Here is a 14,883-nt window from a genome sequence, read left to right as displayed (position 1 = left end):
CCCTCAGATGCCTACCTTTCTACCAATCACAGCTTCTACAATTTAAACGTAAAAAAGAAGCCATCAGAAATATGTCCTCTCTAGAGCTTCAGATGCTATTGGTCCATGGGTCTCAGTCCTTCCCTGAGAGAACCCCTAGTCACTTCTTACTAAATTATCCATAAGTGTATCATATTGTTTGGAGAACATGTTAGTATTGTTTTAATAGCCTAGAATAATCTATACTTAAATTTTTAAAAGACTTATTTTTTTCATTTAATGAATTTTTGTCATTCTGAAATTATTCTTTTTAAGAGATCATTTTAATCCATATAGTTAATAATTCATGTAATAATTGATATTTAACTATAAAAATGTTACATCAGGCCACACTGGTATATGACAGCAACAGGTGATTTGCAAAACAAGTGACACTGTTTTAGTAAGTGTAGGGAGAATGCTAACATTAGATGTTATCTTGAAAAAAGAATAACTTTTTAGAGCAGAGAGCATTTAGTGTTTGTTTGTAAATGATGGGTACTGCTCTGTATGTATTTGTTTCCAAACATCTTATTTTATCTTTACAGGAGCAATTGGTTACATGGGAACAAGTGCCTTTGTCCGAAAAATATATACTAATGTGAAAATTGACTAAAGACCCAAGAAAGCCTGGAACTTTGGATCAATTTCTCTTTCACAGGGGTGGAACTTGGACAGCAAAAAAAAAAAAAAAAAGCGCAAGAAGATTTGGGCTTTAACACTGGGTATTTTGTGGGTCTCTTTCGTGGATGGCTTAAAGTAACATCTATTTCCATTGATCCTAGGTTCTTACTGACTGCTTTCTCCAACTGTTCACAGCAAATGCTTGGATTTTATGCAGTAGGCATTACTACAGTACATGGCTAAACTTCCCAAAAACTAGCTCATTAAAGATGAAATAGACCAGCTCTCTTCAATGAAGAGGACAAATAGTTTATTTAAAGCATTTGTTCCAATAAAATAAATAGAGGGAAACTTGGATGCTAAAATTACATGAATAGAAATCTTCCTGGCACTAGTGTTTCTACAGTACTGAAAAATGATGTTCCAGAAAGATCACTTTTTTCTCTTATTTTTACTGCCATCATCAACCTATTGTGGGACATTTTTATATATTGAACCTGGGTTCTTTTTTGACCTGCTTTCCACACCGCCCCCCCGCCCCCAATTCAACTGCATCCTTTTTTTTTAAGAGAAAATTTAAAAATATTAAATCCTGCATGTAATATATCTGCTGTCATCTTAGTTGGACCAACTTCCCATTTATTTATCTTAAAACTGTCCAGTTACATCTTAATTCCATCCAAAGAAGATACAGTTTGAAGATAGAGGTGTACTCTCTACGATGCAATTTACTGTACAGTTAGAAAGCAAATTGTTAAATGGAGAAGATTTTGTTTTTATTAAACATTTTGAGATTTAGATAAACTACATTTTAATTGAATGTCTAAAGTGATTATCTGCCCCCTCCCCCCAAGTTAGTCTTACATCTTTTTTGGGTTTGAATGAAGGTTTTACATAAGAAATTATTAAAAACAAGGGGGGTGGGTATTAAATGTATATAACATTAAATAATGTAATGTAGGTGTAGATTCCCAAATGCATTTGGATGTACAGATTGACTACAGAGTACTTTTTTCTGATGATGATTGGTGTAGAAATGTGTGAATTTGGGTGGCTTTTTACATCTTGCCTACCACTGCATGAAACATTGGGGTTTCTTCAAAATGTGTGTGTCATACTTCTTTTGGGAGGGGGGATTATTTTCTTTTGTTTTTCTTCTGAGACTCCCAAAAGGAGCCAAATTTGTAATTTAGAAACATTTAATTTTGTTAATCCTGTCTGGGGCACTTAAGTAACATCTAAAGCATTACTGCTTTAGAATGTTAAAATAAAATTTCCTGACCAAATGGTTTTGTGAAAATACATGTGTTTGCAATTTGAAGATATCTTTTCAAAAGATAGTATTACTGAATGCAGGGTTGTTGTTGTTTTTTTTTTTTAATCATTCTTTTCTGATACAAGGGACCCATACTTTAAAATCCCCAATATTGCTTTCGTCTAGATTATCCAGTGCAGTCACAAAATGAATGAGAAGCCCTTTGAATGAAATTATGGCACAAAATCTGTTCAGGTCAGTGTACTATGTAAAGTGGGGGTGGGTAAAAGTGGTTAGTGTACTAGAGGATGAGCAAATAAAGCTTACAGTTTTCTAAGAGACGTAATTTTAATTTTGAATACATCTTTCTGGAACGGTCCATAATGTGAAGTTTTCCTAGAACCATTGAGTTTCTAGTTTAATAGTTTGCTATGCAAATGACCACCTAAAAACTATACTGTATATTGGTATTTTTAGAAAGACTCAAAACATTTTAACCTTAATGTATTTAAACCTTAACATGAAGTTCATGCCATTCAGAGTTACATAAGGTGTTTTCATTACAAAATATGTTTTTATAAATTAATAGACTGCATCCTATAATGTAGCATTAAAGACTATAAAGGGTGGCAAGTTTGATTTCTTACCACTTAAGTGTGACTGACATGAACAAACAAATTTGATCAAAAGCTGTCGGTAAATCCTCTTCTTCAAGCCAAAATATTATATGAAGTGTAACCTGCTAGTTCCTTCATTTTCTGTTTTTTCTCACACCTGCCTTTAAGATCTAATAAGAAAAAGAACTAAAAGTTAGTACTTAATGGCTCATATTATATAACTTTTAAACTACATGTAAAATTCTTATAAGAACATAGAGTCTCTTTGATAGATTGTAAATTGGGTGGCAAGCTTCTATCTTCATAAAATGGAATTTGTTTTTCATGAGTCTTTTAGGTACGATACAGGGTTTTTAAAGAATGAGTGGTTTAGCTGCATTCAGGTACACCAGTTCTCTTACTAAACTAATCTGTATTTGAAATCCTTTGGAATCTTCACTGAAAAATAATTTTGTGATATCCAAATACATTAAGAACTTTATTAAAATGAGTATAAGTCACCTTGAAAAGTCCTTTAGAAAATAGGTATTGGTTTATGGCTTTTTAGAGGGGCGTGTGTGTGTGTGTGTGTGTGTGTGTGTGTGTCTTGAAGATGTAATCCACAAATAGTTTAGTTCCATAGCTTTCAGTTGTAGAATAGCAAAATATATTATTTAAGTTAATCAAAGGGTAGGATTTTTCCACTTCGTAAATGCTATTTGTCTTTCATTTATTAACATATGCTTAACTTAGCAACTGAAGTTTTGAATACTCTCAAAAACTGGGAATTTGTATCTGTAAGCACGCTTCACCTGAAATTTAACTACATTAGTGACATTGTTAATCGGTATACCCGAGTACAAGAGTGGGCTTCCCTGGTGGCTCCGACGATAATCTGCCTGCCATGCAGGAGACCTGGGTTTGATCCCTGGGTCAGGAAGATGCCCTGGAGGAGGGCAGGACAGCCCACTCCAGTATTCTTGCCTGGAGAATCCCATGGACAGAGGAGCCTGGCAGTGCAAGAGTAGGATAAGGTGGAAATGTAGTGACTGGAAAGTTGGGAAAACATTCTTTAGTATATCATGTTGGGCTTCCGGATTGTATGGAGTTTGCCCATAAATTAAGCCCCATGCCCTTGGAATCAATTACCTTGTGGTGATTTCTGAACCTAGTGAATGGTATACTTGAGTGTTTTCCATTGAGAGTGGATGGATCCCTTTATAAAGGTGGTTGCTGCAAACTCCAGTTCTTCCAAAGCCACTTTATTCAGGGTTTATCCACAAATTGTATTCATTTTGATAAAGCTTTTGTTTCCTAAATGTTTACTGATCACCATATGCCAAATGTTTTGCAAATAAATATTAGTTTAAGATTTCCTGATTTTTTTTTTAACAGATGTAAAAAAAGAAATAATGTATTAGTGTAATTTGTTCAGGAAAAGCTACATATCGAAGGGCTTCTGTACAGGAATTTTGAGAGAGAAAAGCCTATTTGTAATCTATACACTGAAGTTTCATCTGGGTTTTAAGCTTAGGTTTCAGTGTGTCTTAGTGCTTCATTCTGTTGATTTATTGGCACACATAATTAATAGGAGTAGTGACATGAAAATACAAATACTCATTAATGTTTTATATCTTCATAAAAATTGCATAGTTATGAAGCTATATTTTAACAATATGTTAAGGAGATCAGAGAAGTAAAAATTTATCAAGACTGGAAGCATGTATAGAAATAGACTAGATTTAGAGGTAAGGTAGATCAGAAAGTTGACATATCACTGCAGAAAGTGTATAAGATTTAAATTCAATTTGAGGAATAACTTTTTTTCTGTGAGCGTTTTCTAAAAGCCATCTGATTTGACCTCTTTAGAGCTGTAGGCAGACTTGTGCAGACAAAGGAAAAATTACGTTCTTGTTTCACTGTTATTAGGATATGGAAATAAACTGTTGTGAAAAGTGTTCATCTTGACGTATTTGTGAATGGGGCTAATAATTGATAAAGCAGCATTTTGTGTGCTTGCCCCAGTTGATCAGTTTAGGTCATTTGAAGGTTATAAACATTATAAAGTAAGAGCTTAAAGGAAAGGAGGAAATAACATGTCGTTCTGTTTGAAGGACAACAGAGTATCTTTGGAAAAGCAGTCCCACCCGGGCTTTTCAGCTGTGTCAGACTTGAACCTATAAGTCCCTGGAGTACGGACAACTGGTGACAGAGTTGGAAGGAAACAGTTCCTACTCAGTGATGACTTCCATTTTTGTACTCGCCCGTGATTTGTGTAGGCCATGTTCCAACTGGCTTTTTAGTAATAGAAATCCTGTGCAGTATATAATGTGTCACGTTTGAAGTTCTAATCTAGTCTGTTAATCTAACTGAAGTTGAATTTTTAAAAGTAATAAAAAGTCAAATGTTCTTCCCTCGGATGCTTTCTTTCTTTCCTTTTTGAAACAGATGATCCAAGCATAAAGGATAACCCATTATTATTGGCACGCATATGAAGAGATTACTAATAGCTTTCCACAATTAAATAAAGCAGGGGTCAGCAAGCTTTCTGTAAAAAGCCCAATAGGAAATATTTGAGGCTTTGAGAGCCATACAGTCTGTGTCACAACTGCTCTACCATTGTAGCACAACAGCCCTGGGAGACAGTACATCAGCTAATGAGCATGGCTGTGTTCCAGTAAAACAGCAGAAACAGCCAGCAGGTCATAGTGTGCTGACCCCTGAAACAACGGATTTAAAATTTGAGATTTGGGTATTTTCCCCAACTTCATACTTTGAGGGAAAAAATACACAGAAAATGGGAAGAATGGTATAATGACTAAGATTTGTCTTTTTAAGAAATGATTTTTTTCTCTCATTACCATTCTTTTGACTTTCTTTGTATACAGACTCTGACTCCAGCATTCAGACTCCCCTGTCCCTGTCATCCTCCTGATTGCAGAGCCTTTGTATTTGTCTAGTACTGCTGTTGCACAACAGTTTTTTTTGTGTCCTCTCACAACTATCCTGTGAAGCTGATAGCAGAGGCAGCTACATTTTAAGAAACCAGAGCAGCTAAAGAGTTCCTTGTTTTTAGCCCAGAAGTAATCAAAATTAGGTCCTAATGTTTTGACGGCTGTAACTGTAAAATGGGGATGTCACTTCTCCGGCTTATGGAAGAGACAGTCATAGAGGTCACGTTGGAAATGAGTGTTCTATAGTAATGGGTGGGATTATTTTTATTGTACTACTAATACATCAAAAGTAGTGGTGAACTTCTCCATGTCTATTTGTACTTTTTTTCGTCTTCAGTTGTAACTGGTTATTTAAATTCTTGTCAGCCTCCTTGATTCTTTTCACCCCCTGATTTTATTACTAGCCTCAGTTGACACCTTACTTGTCCTGTTAGCTGAATAGTTTAAATTGGTGCAAATTTGAGTACTTTAGATCTCTTTAGTGGGCACTTCTGTCTGGTTGGAAAACTAGGAGTTTAATAGAGGAAACTGTTATAAAACCAACTTCTGAATTTCACAGTGAGAGCTTCTATTAAATAGCTAATCAATAGTTTAACATTAGAAGGGGAGGGAATAAATTTGTGTTGGGACACATGGAGTCAATGGTAATGCAGTCTAGAAATGTTTTTAAAGTTATCTTCAAGGTTTTGCATACTTAAGGTGGTAGGAGTTTCAAATTTTTTAAATGAAGGACATAGTTGTAGGGGGAATTTTGACATAAGTCATTTAAACTGGCCCATGTCACAGTTCTTATGGCTCTGTGTAAGCCACTGAGATTATGGGACCTAACCTTGGAGGTCACTGAAGGGAAGAAAGGGTCCAAAGAGGGTCCAGAGAATAAGACAGGTCTGATACAGGTTAGAGACCCAGAAGGGTAGGACAGACAACTAGGTTAAATGTATAGGTGTGGTAGCTGCTGTAATGTTGGCATGAAGATGCAGCCTGTGTAGTTACGAAGTTGTGCCCGGCAAAGACGTGGAGCAGCAAGGCCCTATTAGGATGAATGCAAGATGTTTAATGCAGTGTGAGTAGACATAATGGAGATGGCAAGAGGTCAAGGCTGAAAGACACATGTAAGGACAGCCTGATGGTGGATGGAGGGCCTGATGTGCCCCCCTTAAACGGGCTTAGGTAGGGATCTCAGCCACAGAACGTTTTAAACAGCTTCTGAAAATCCTAACAGTATGAAATAGTTTAAAAACTTAGTACTGTCTCAGTGGTCAGTTCATGGAAACCAAGAAATAAACCGCAAAAGAGAGTGCCCTCTTTACCCTGAAAGGTCTGCTCCCCACCTTGGAGAAGGTTGTGTGTGGTAACCTGGAAAGGCATCTAGAGGAAAAAGGGACCTCTGCGGAGTAGTTATGGAAAACTTGGTAGGGGTGGAGGCGTTTTGAGAGCTGCTGCAAGAGAGCTGTGGAACTTGGCATAGGGCGTAGCAGCCAAGCATTGGGTGGATGACAGACATCTGACTGAAAAGGGACAGTTGTATGGACTTGTGATCATGAGCTGTGGAGGAGGAAACCCACAAATAACTAATGAAACTGGGTTGAGTGGCTTTAGATCCCAGAGCCTTTTATTCCAAATCTATCTCATTTTTTAATGGAAATTAAAAAATACATTTATAAAATTATTTGAGCACCGATTAGAGTTTAAAATATAAAAGTGGTAAGTGAAATCAGAAAACATGAAGCTGAGAAAAAATATTAACCATTGCTTTCGACTGTTTCTAACTTTTCTGTACTGTGACTCAAGTAGTTCATTCACACTTGTTTGATAGCCTTTAAGATAGTATTCAGACATGGCATCTGACATAAAGATGCAGTCTGCTCATCCTAGAGCACGACTGTCATCAAAATGTTTGGGCAAAGAATGTTGGTGAGAAGCCTGGCAGTTACGAGGTGGGGATTAGAGGCAATAAAAGCTCACAACCTCAGTGCTTGCACAAGAGGTCGCCTGTAATGTCTATTTTCCGGAGGAATTCCCTGCTAATGAGGCCAGTTGGCTGTTCGCCTAGTGCCATCTGGAGACCTGGAAGTGTCACAGAAGTTTGTTAGGCCTTTGAGATGTTGACGTCGTGGACTTGTCTACTGACAGGTGGTGACCTTCACTGGGTTAAATGCAGAGACCTATGGCGTTGGGTTTGACTCCTTCCAGCGTTCAGGCAGAAATGACGTTCAGCTCCTTCCCATACTTATTTAAATGACCACTTGGTCCTCCCTGCCATTTGGTGGCATCCATTCCCCTCCTGCTGCCAGCCTGCCCCAGATTACTCCCTCCCCTCTGTCAGTTCTTGCCCAGTCTGGCTCCGTCCTATATATATATGCCCATTTGATGAAGGCTAAGCATGAAGCAGGGTCAACTTAATTTCTAAGGGCCAAGACAAAACATCCAGTAGTTAAACCTTTACTGGATTGTAGGGCTTGTCAGCCTACTTATTAGATGATCATAATGCAAGAAATTCAGAATCCTGTGCAAAGCCCAGCTCTGGGCTCCCTGTCTGCTGTTTTATCGTTGGTGACTATGAAACCATGTGGAAATCCCAAAGGAAATCTTGTTCCTTTTTTCTGCTCGCAGTTTAAATGGAAAAAAGATTCTACTGGGTGTGATGCTGACTACACATTGATGTATTTACTTCTTAATGGGGCAATTTTGCTTTTGTAGAAAGGTCTTTGAAAAGCCTCTTGGTAATAGCATTTTTATGTCTATAAATCAAATTGGCTCCAATTCTAACAATTTTTACATTTAAGGTACAGCATAGGAGGGGGTTTCAAATATCTCTTGATTATTCTCTTACACTATTTGGGCATATGTTTTTAATTAGCAAAAAATTAACCAGACTAAAGAAATTGGTTGTTTTTATTTCATCAAGTTAATGGTGAATGGCTTATTTAATAAAACATGCCTGTAATTTAACACAAATAGTAGGTATAGCTGTTCGTTTGTCAGTCTTGCCTGTATGAAGCGTCTTGCACTGTTTTCCTAAAGGATAGGGTCACGTAGAGGGGAAATCCGTCATTTTAAATCATTATTTTCTAAGCCACTCAATATCACCAGCCATACGTTAGGTTAGGTGGTTACTGCAGCAAGCGCCGGTCACGGCTGGACGAGGGAATGTGGAGAAAGCGGAGAGGATCGTAATCGTCGGTTTTTTCATGCGCCAAAAGCGACCCAAAGAGAAGATTGGCTTCATCTCTACAAGGAAATGATTCTCCGAAAAGCACAGAGCGAGCTGGTGGTAATGGGGATCGCTCGCATTAGGTTTGCGGACCGGCGCTCACAGCTCCAGCCACTGCCTCCTGTCTTCTCCCACGTGTGCACCGGGGAGTTGTGAAGTGAATTTTGAGAATAAAGCAAGGCGGGAAGTCCAGCCTTGATCTTCAGGAGCAGCGTTGAAGGGAGGGTGGGCCAGAGGCGCTGTAACACCCAGAAAAGGGCGCCCTTTGCTCGGTGGGAGCCCGGCAGGCCCCGGGTCCTTGCCTTCAGCTTCTGCACCTCGCTCCCCTTCCTCCGAAGTTGCGGAGGTGCCGGGAAGAGGAGGGGCCTCGCTTCGGGCGCCCGAGTGATTGGCTGCCCGGGGCCCCTGGCGAAGGCTGTGCGGTCCAGCCCGGGTGGAGAGGGGCGGAGCGGCCACTGTTCCAACCACTGCCACAGTCGCAGCCGCCGCAGCCTCGGCCGACGAGCAAGTAGCTCCGAGCAGCGGCTTCCCAGGCGCGCGGACGCGGACCGGGAGGCCGCGCTCTGGGGGTTCCGCGCCCGAGCCATGCCCGGCAGGCGCGCGTAATTGCCGTGCCGGGTTGCCGCCGACCCGACTCTACGCGGTCGCTCGCCCAAGAGTCCAGCTTTCGGTGCACTCAACTCCCTCGGTCTTGCCGGCCGCTCGCAACCATGCCCCGTGTGACTGCGCTCGGGGCCCTTGTGCCATTGCTGCTGCCTCTCCTGGTACTGCTGCTGCCGCTGCCCCGCGACGCCGGGGGGCTCGGGGAGCGCTCGGACGCCACCTGGGACTCCTCGGCGCTGGAAGGCGAGGAGAGCGCGGAGCAGCAGCTGGAGCATTACCATGACCCGTGCAAAGCCGGTAGGTGCCGCCGCCGGGGAAGTCCGGCAGAAGTTTGCCTTTGAAATGCAAACGAGGTAGTGGGCAAGCCAGCGCGGCAGTCTTTTGGGGGCGGGTCACCCTTCCCCTCCGCTGAGATCCCCCGGACTCCCCGGGAAAACAATGCCCCAGAGGGACTGCTTAAATACCTCTCCGGCTGGGACGTCCTGGCCCCTGGTGTGCGGCGCACACCGAGTGGCGGCCGCGGGAATGTTCCCAAAGTGTCCGAGGCCGAGAGGGCGCCCAGGGGCTGGGGCGGGCCCCCGGGTCGCCTGACAGCCAGGTGGTCAGCACGGGCCACCGCCGGACGCGCTGAGCCGGAGCAGAGGGGCGGGAACCGGGCTGGGCGCGGCGTTCCCAGGTTTAGACGGAGTCTCTGGTTCTGATTTCATGGCGTTTGTAAGTTTCACGCAAAGTTTCCCAAGATCTTGTGGTTACTCTTGGGAAGAGAGTTTAAAAAGGGAAAGCTTCACTGCGGGCAAAAGGAAAGCGGTAGCCGATGGAGAATGAACATGACTCGAGTTGCTGCAGACTTTCGCGTAGCCTGCTCTGTGGTCGCGGCTGGGGGTCGTGCTGGGCGGGCAGAGATGGAAGCCGTCAGGTGCTCTAATCCGGACAGGAAGCCGCGCCCCGGGACGCGCGGGTGTTTCTGGCGCTAATCGCGGCCCGGGCGCTGCAGCTCCAGTTCCCACTAGGGGCTCGTGTGTCCCAAGGGTAGCAGCTTCAGCCGCTGCCAAACCCGAGCGCATGTTCCAAAGAAAGCCGTGGGTCTGGGGCAGTTCCCAGCTGGAACCGTGCTCACACTCCCCAAGGGGTGCTCACACTCCCGAGAGGATTGGGCTGAAGCCCGCCGAGCAGCTCCTGGCCCGGGGACGCGGGTAGAGGTGTTTATGTCTGGGCAGGGTCCGGCTGGTTCTGTGGGCGGCCCTCTGAGACGAGCGGACAGAAGGAAGCTCGCATCCTCCATGCGCAGAAGGGCAAGGTGTTTTACTTCTGTTGAATGAGGGCGTGCGGTGGGCTAGTGTGGGCCCCGTTCCTCACTCCCTGGAGAGGCTCTGTCTCCCCTCTAGTAGGCTCAGTTTTCTCTTCTGCACTGGGGAGGTAATTGTCGGAGGTCTCAGATAATTTATGGGGAAATTCTGTGCGCATGGAATAGTGATGAAGACACGGCTTGTGTTGCTGCTGCAGCCAGTGTAGTCTAGGCTCTGGTTGGCAGGTCAGAAGTCTTGAAATCTAGGGCAGACCGGGTTACTCCGAGGCCAGAGAACCTAGGAGAGCGTCTAAGACTTGAGAATCTTGCGGAGGGTGCCAGTCAAACCAGGCTTGAGGGCCTGGTCTTACCCTGAAGGAAGATTTCTCCAGAATAACAGTCCACTGCTGTACCTTGTGGGGTTTCTGAGTTAGGAAGGAGGACAAAGAGTTGATCCCTGGGTAATTTGAGAGAATATCCACAGGTAGCGTGTCCTGACTGAGATGTCTCGGTTCCTCACTGGACCTAGGTCCCAACCAGGCCTGAAGAGCCTCTGGAGCAATGAATGGTGGCCTTGCCTGAGAAGAAGGACACTGAGGATACCAAACTGGGATGGGGGCTACATGGAGTAGATCTGCCATCGGCCATCACCTGCACCTGTCAGAGCCTGGATTTTACTGGATGTGAACCAGGGGCCTGTGGGAGGCAGAGTGGGCCTGGACGGGGGTAGCAGTCAGTGTATTTGGCACCTCTAGGACGCTGAGTGCTCATCTGGGCCCTGTGAATCTGGTTGAAAGAGATATAGGTCTTGTCTGGGAGCTCTCCAGCTGCTGGTCTCAGCTTTGTGCAATAACACTAAGGCAGCTTGGGGCCTCGTTTTTCTCCAGTAATTTTGGAGAAATTGCTAGATAACCAGGGCTGGCATGTTCTGCGACTCTTCCCAGATGGGACGGGACGGGACGGGACGGGACGGGACGGGACGGGACGGGACGGGACGGGACGGGACGGGACGGGACGGGACGGGACGGGATGGGACGGGATGGGATGGGATGGGCGGGCAGGGCTGGGAAAGTAGGTGTGGGGTTTCAGCCAGCTCTGAGCATCCTCCACAGTCATCCTCCATCCTCCCAACCCCCTGACCTCTCCCTCATCCATGCCAATGCTAAGAGTGTCCAGAAGAGGGCGATGGCAAGAGAGACATCAATAGGCTCAGGCTTCTGGAAATTCCCTGAGCAAAGGAACAGCCTTCTAAGGACAATAAGCAGTTCACCAAGGACTGGCATCTCAGTGAAAGGACGTGCCTCTCGGCTTGCGAAGAGCACTGCCTTTGCTGGTTCTATATTCAAACCAAACCTTAAAGGGTAGCCTGTCCTCCTATCCCAGTCACATGCTAATCCCTGACTCCTCTTGGCTAGAGCCCCTTGTCTAGGACCCGCCTTGGGGCTTCAAATCTAAAACACCTCCCACTTGCCCTTCTTGAGCCAGGGGTCTCCGTTCTGTGGAGAATGCAGAGTGCAGACAGAGAGTCTGGGGTCTGTTCCTAGCCTCTCAGGAGCTGTGTTCCTTGGCATGTTCCTCTCCGAGTCTTAGTTCCTCATCCCTAGAGTGAAACTGGGACTAGTTAGGGGGGCAGACTGCCAGGTCCAGGGAGCTGGCTCCCTTCGTCCACATCAGCCCCCTTCACACCTTGCGAGCCCTGGAGTTTGTGCCCCTGGCTCCTTCCTTCTGTGTGGCTCTATGACCTTTGCTTCCAGCCCAGGCTCTCAGAGGTTGACCAAACTGATCAGTGTCCTGTCATTTACGCTTTTACCGTTTGCTCATTTTTCTATTTACTCTGTCATTTACAAACTGTGTGACCCTGGGCAAGTCACTTGACTTCTCTGTGCCTTAGTTTCCTCATTTGTAAATAAGGATGATTCCCAATAGGTTAGTGTGCTTAGCACAGTACCTGACTTACAGTTAGGTACTGTAATAAACAGATTAATAAACTGTTAATAAACAGATTTCCTAAAAACTTGTTGAAAGAACATCTTCATGCTGATCTTTGGAGGAAGTTTTGACTTGTGAAATTTAAATTTACTAATAGACAGTCTAATTGAGGAACTTCACTGGTGGTGCAGTGGTTAAGAATCCATCTTCCAATATAGGAAACTCAGGTTCGATCCCTGGTCAGGGAACTAAAATCCCACATACCTTGGGACACCTAAGCCCACATGCTGCAACAAAGATTCCAGCTGCTGCAACTAAGACCTGATTCAGTCGAACAAATAAATAAATATATATTTTAAAAACCAATCTATTTAATGCTGTAAAAAGGAATGCTTTCGAATCATATGATCTTGAAATGGGAGTGGACCTGAAAAGTGCTCCTGACCTGGGGCTGGTAAGATGCGTGGGGCTTCCTGGGTGTGGTCTCTGTCTGGTGGCCCATGGATCTGCTGTTTGCTTTTCATCTGACAGTGCAAATGAGGTCAAGCGTTTGACTGAGTAAATTGCAAGACATCCTTTCAACCACCATGTCCCTGAGAACAACTTTTGCAAAGCTTCTGAGAGCTTCTCCAGCCTGCTTCCCCTCACTCGTAATTCCTTAGCTGCACCCAGAGCCAGAGGCTTGGATCCTTATCCTGATCCTGCCTCTTACTCTTCGTATGGCCTGGAGCAAGTCCTTCACCTCTCTGTGCCTCAGTTTTGTCATCTGCAAAATGGGGATGGGGACAAAACTGCTTCTAGGGCAGACATAAGGCTAGTTGTAGCTGTATTTCTGAGAGGGCAGGGTCTTAGACAGGACTTCTGTGTAGATTGTTTAGAAGGTGATCCCATGCAGCAGGGTGAGGGAGCAGGGCAAGTATGACCTGGAATGAGGAAATCCAATGAAGGGAGAGGAATCCAGGTAACTGCCTTAAGTTAATAGGACCTTGTTCCCACCTAGCCCTTCCATAAGTCCTCCCAGAATTATCTGCCCAGGAAACAGGAGGCTGGAACATTTATACAAAAGCTACTGTTCGTTGTTTGCTCCATTTTCCAGCTTCTATCCCTGTGTAAAAACCACCCAAACTCTGTGGTATTGAACAAGCGCCATTTGACTCTGTAGGTGAGTCTGTAGATACGGAACTTGGACAGGGCACAGCAGAAATGACCTGCCTGTGCTCCGCAGTGTCTGAGCCTCTGCTGGGTAGGCATGCAGGCTGAGGGTGACTGACAGCTGGGAGCTGGCATCATTGGAGGCTCACTGGTTCTCTCACATCTGGCAGCTGAGGCTGGCTATTGCCCAGGGCCTCAGTTGAACTGTTGGCCAGAACCTACAGGTGGCCTCTCTGTGTAGTCTCTCCATGTGGACTGGTTAGGCTTCCTCACAGCATGGCAACTGGATTCTAGGTGCACGTATCCCAAGGGAACCAGATGGCCGCTGTAGTTTCTCATGATCTTGCCTCGGGACCTACATAACATCTCTTCTGCCATGGTTACAAGCTCTCCCAGATTCAAGGGACATGAACACAGCCCACCCATCCAAGGGAGGAGTGTTAAAGTCACATTGTTAAAAGAGCATGTGGAGTGACTTCCCTGGTGGTCCAGTGGCTAAGACTCCGTGCTCCCAAAGCAGGGGGCCTGAGTTCAATCCCTGATTGGTGAACTAGGATCCCACATACTGCAATTAAGCACATACTCCGCAAATACTGAGCCCAGGTGTGCTCTGGAGCCTGCGTGTAGCAACTAGAGAAGCTGGTGCGCTGCAGAGAAGAACCCCACACAGCCTACAGAGATGAATAAATATGTAAAACACCTTAAAAAAAAAAGAGCATGTGGAATGGGGGATGTCGGTGCCGCCAGTTTGGAAGAATGTGACGTTCCTTGAGGCGTGAACTTCCCTGCCCCTCTCTGTGTGGTTGCCATGGGCTCTAGACTCAGAAAAGGTTCTCAAGTAGAAAAGTGGGAAGCCATGCAGTGGACGCATGGCACTGAGGATCTGGGACTCAGGTCACCAGCAGTGTCTCCCTAAGGCTGAAACAATATGCGAATACCTTGTAAACTGCAACGTGCTACATAGCCTTTTGGGTTCATAAAAGTAAAGTTGACAGCCAGCTTTACTTTTCAGTTGGTGGGTCAATAAATGCCAGGCCTTCACATATGGTAAGCATATATATTCGTCCATGAATAAATGCAGTCAGCAGTCCCTGACGGCTAATGGCAGCAGAGCTGCGGTAAGGAGGCTGGCCTGGGAACTAGTCCATTTCCCAGGAGCAAGTTTGCAGGCCTTCCTCACACTTTGAGACTTGACTTCTGCCTGGAATTTGGGGCCCCACTCTGTCTTGTCATTCTCTCCCAGAGACAGTGAC

The 14,883-nt window shown here is 44.7% G+C and overlaps 2 protein-coding genes across 4 annotated transcripts in view; both read left to right on the top strand.

Annotated features, from left to right (window-relative positions):
- Window positions 1–4,902, top strand: part of TM9SF3 (transmembrane 9 superfamily member 3) — a 62,205-nt gene extending 57,303 nt beyond the window's left edge. The window contains exons 15-16 of one of the 2 annotated variants that reach the window (XR_011252236.1): window positions 567–2,152; window positions 4,608–4,902. Coding sequence is in view for 1 of the 2 variants with exons in the window: in XM_069568183.1 (XP_069424284.1) it covers window positions 567–634 (68 nt within the window). In the remaining variant the exon portion in view is untranslated. Of the gene's footprint in view, window positions 1–566 lie in introns of both variants that reach the window. The other variant, XM_069568183.1, reaches the window with a different exon arrangement.
- Window positions 4,903–9,118: 4,216 nt separating this feature from the next.
- Window positions 9,119–14,883, top strand: part of TLL2 (tolloid like 2) — a 142,657-nt gene continuing 136,892 nt past the window's right edge. For both annotated transcript variants that reach the window (XM_069566886.1, XM_069566887.1), the window contains exon 1: window positions 9,119–9,561. In XM_069566886.1, coding sequence (XP_069422987.1) covers window positions 9,372–9,561 — 190 coding nt within the window. In that variant the 5' untranslated portion in view covers window positions 9,119–9,371. The remainder of the gene's footprint in view (window positions 9,562–14,883) is intronic.

Source organism: Ovis canadensis, chromosome 22 (genome assembly GCF_042477335.2).
Source record: "Ovis canadensis isolate MfBH-ARS-UI-01 breed Bighorn chromosome 22, ARS-UI_OviCan_v2, whole genome shotgun sequence".
Lineage (NCBI taxonomy): Eukaryota > Metazoa > Chordata > Mammalia > Artiodactyla > Bovidae > Ovis > Ovis canadensis.
Note: the sequence above shows the minus strand (reverse complement) of the source record. Positions and strands in the feature narration are given on the sequence as shown.